The 617-nt window shown below is 49.6% G+C and overlaps 1 protein-coding gene across 1 annotated transcript; it reads left to right on the top strand.

Annotated features, from left to right (window-relative positions):
• Positions 1 to 135: 135 nt before the first annotated feature.
• LOC106512368 (syntaxin-binding protein 4) lies at positions 136 to 566 on the top strand (the record flags this gene model as incomplete). Its single annotated transcript, XM_014001001.1, is given in 2 exon segments — positions 136 to 242; positions 350 to 566. Coding segments are annotated over 2 exon segments (324 nt in total), but the record flags the coding sequence as incomplete, so codon positions are not given.
• Positions 567 to 617: the final 51 nt, after the last annotated feature.

The following is a 617-nucleotide window of genomic DNA, read 5'->3' on the forward strand; positions in this document are numbered from 1 at the left end:
CAGTTAAAGGTGACATAGATACTTTATTAAGGTATAGTATTTAAATATATTCCTGAGAAACACATAATACTGCCCCTTTAAAAATTTGCTCAAAATTCGAATTAAAATTGGGTGGAAACATGGCTTCTGTTTCAGGACGGGCGGCTGCAGGTCGGGGACCAGCTGGTGTCCATCAACAAAGAGTCTCTGATCGGTGTGACAAACGAGGAGGCCAGGAGCATCCTGACCCGCACCAAACTCAGGTCCGACACAGCTGGAGACTTTCAGACAAACTTAAAGAACATTTAAACAAAAAAAAGAGTCAAAATTCACAGAAAACAACCTGTTTTACTTTGGTCTGGTGCTGCAGACCGGACCCCACGGTGGAAATTGCCTTCATCAGACGGAGGTCTTCCTCCAGCTCCAGCAGCGGCTCCCACAGCCCGGTCTGTCTGCAGGGCTGTGGAGGGGGGCCGCAGGCGAGGGGCCCCGGGCTGAACCCCCCTCCACAGCCGGCCGTGGTGACGAAGATCACATCGAGCAGAAACCCCACATGTGAGACGCTGCCGCCCGTCAACGTCACGCAGGTCTGACAACACTGACCCTTTGACTTATTTATTTGTTTATTTATTTGTTTA

This window comes from Austrofundulus limnaeus, unplaced genomic scaffold, assembly GCF_001266775.1.
Source record: "Austrofundulus limnaeus strain Quisiro unplaced genomic scaffold, Austrofundulus_limnaeus-1.0 Scaffold6090, whole genome shotgun sequence".
In the NCBI taxonomy this organism is placed as follows: Eukaryota; Metazoa; Chordata; class Actinopteri; order Cyprinodontiformes; family Rivulidae; genus Austrofundulus; species Austrofundulus limnaeus.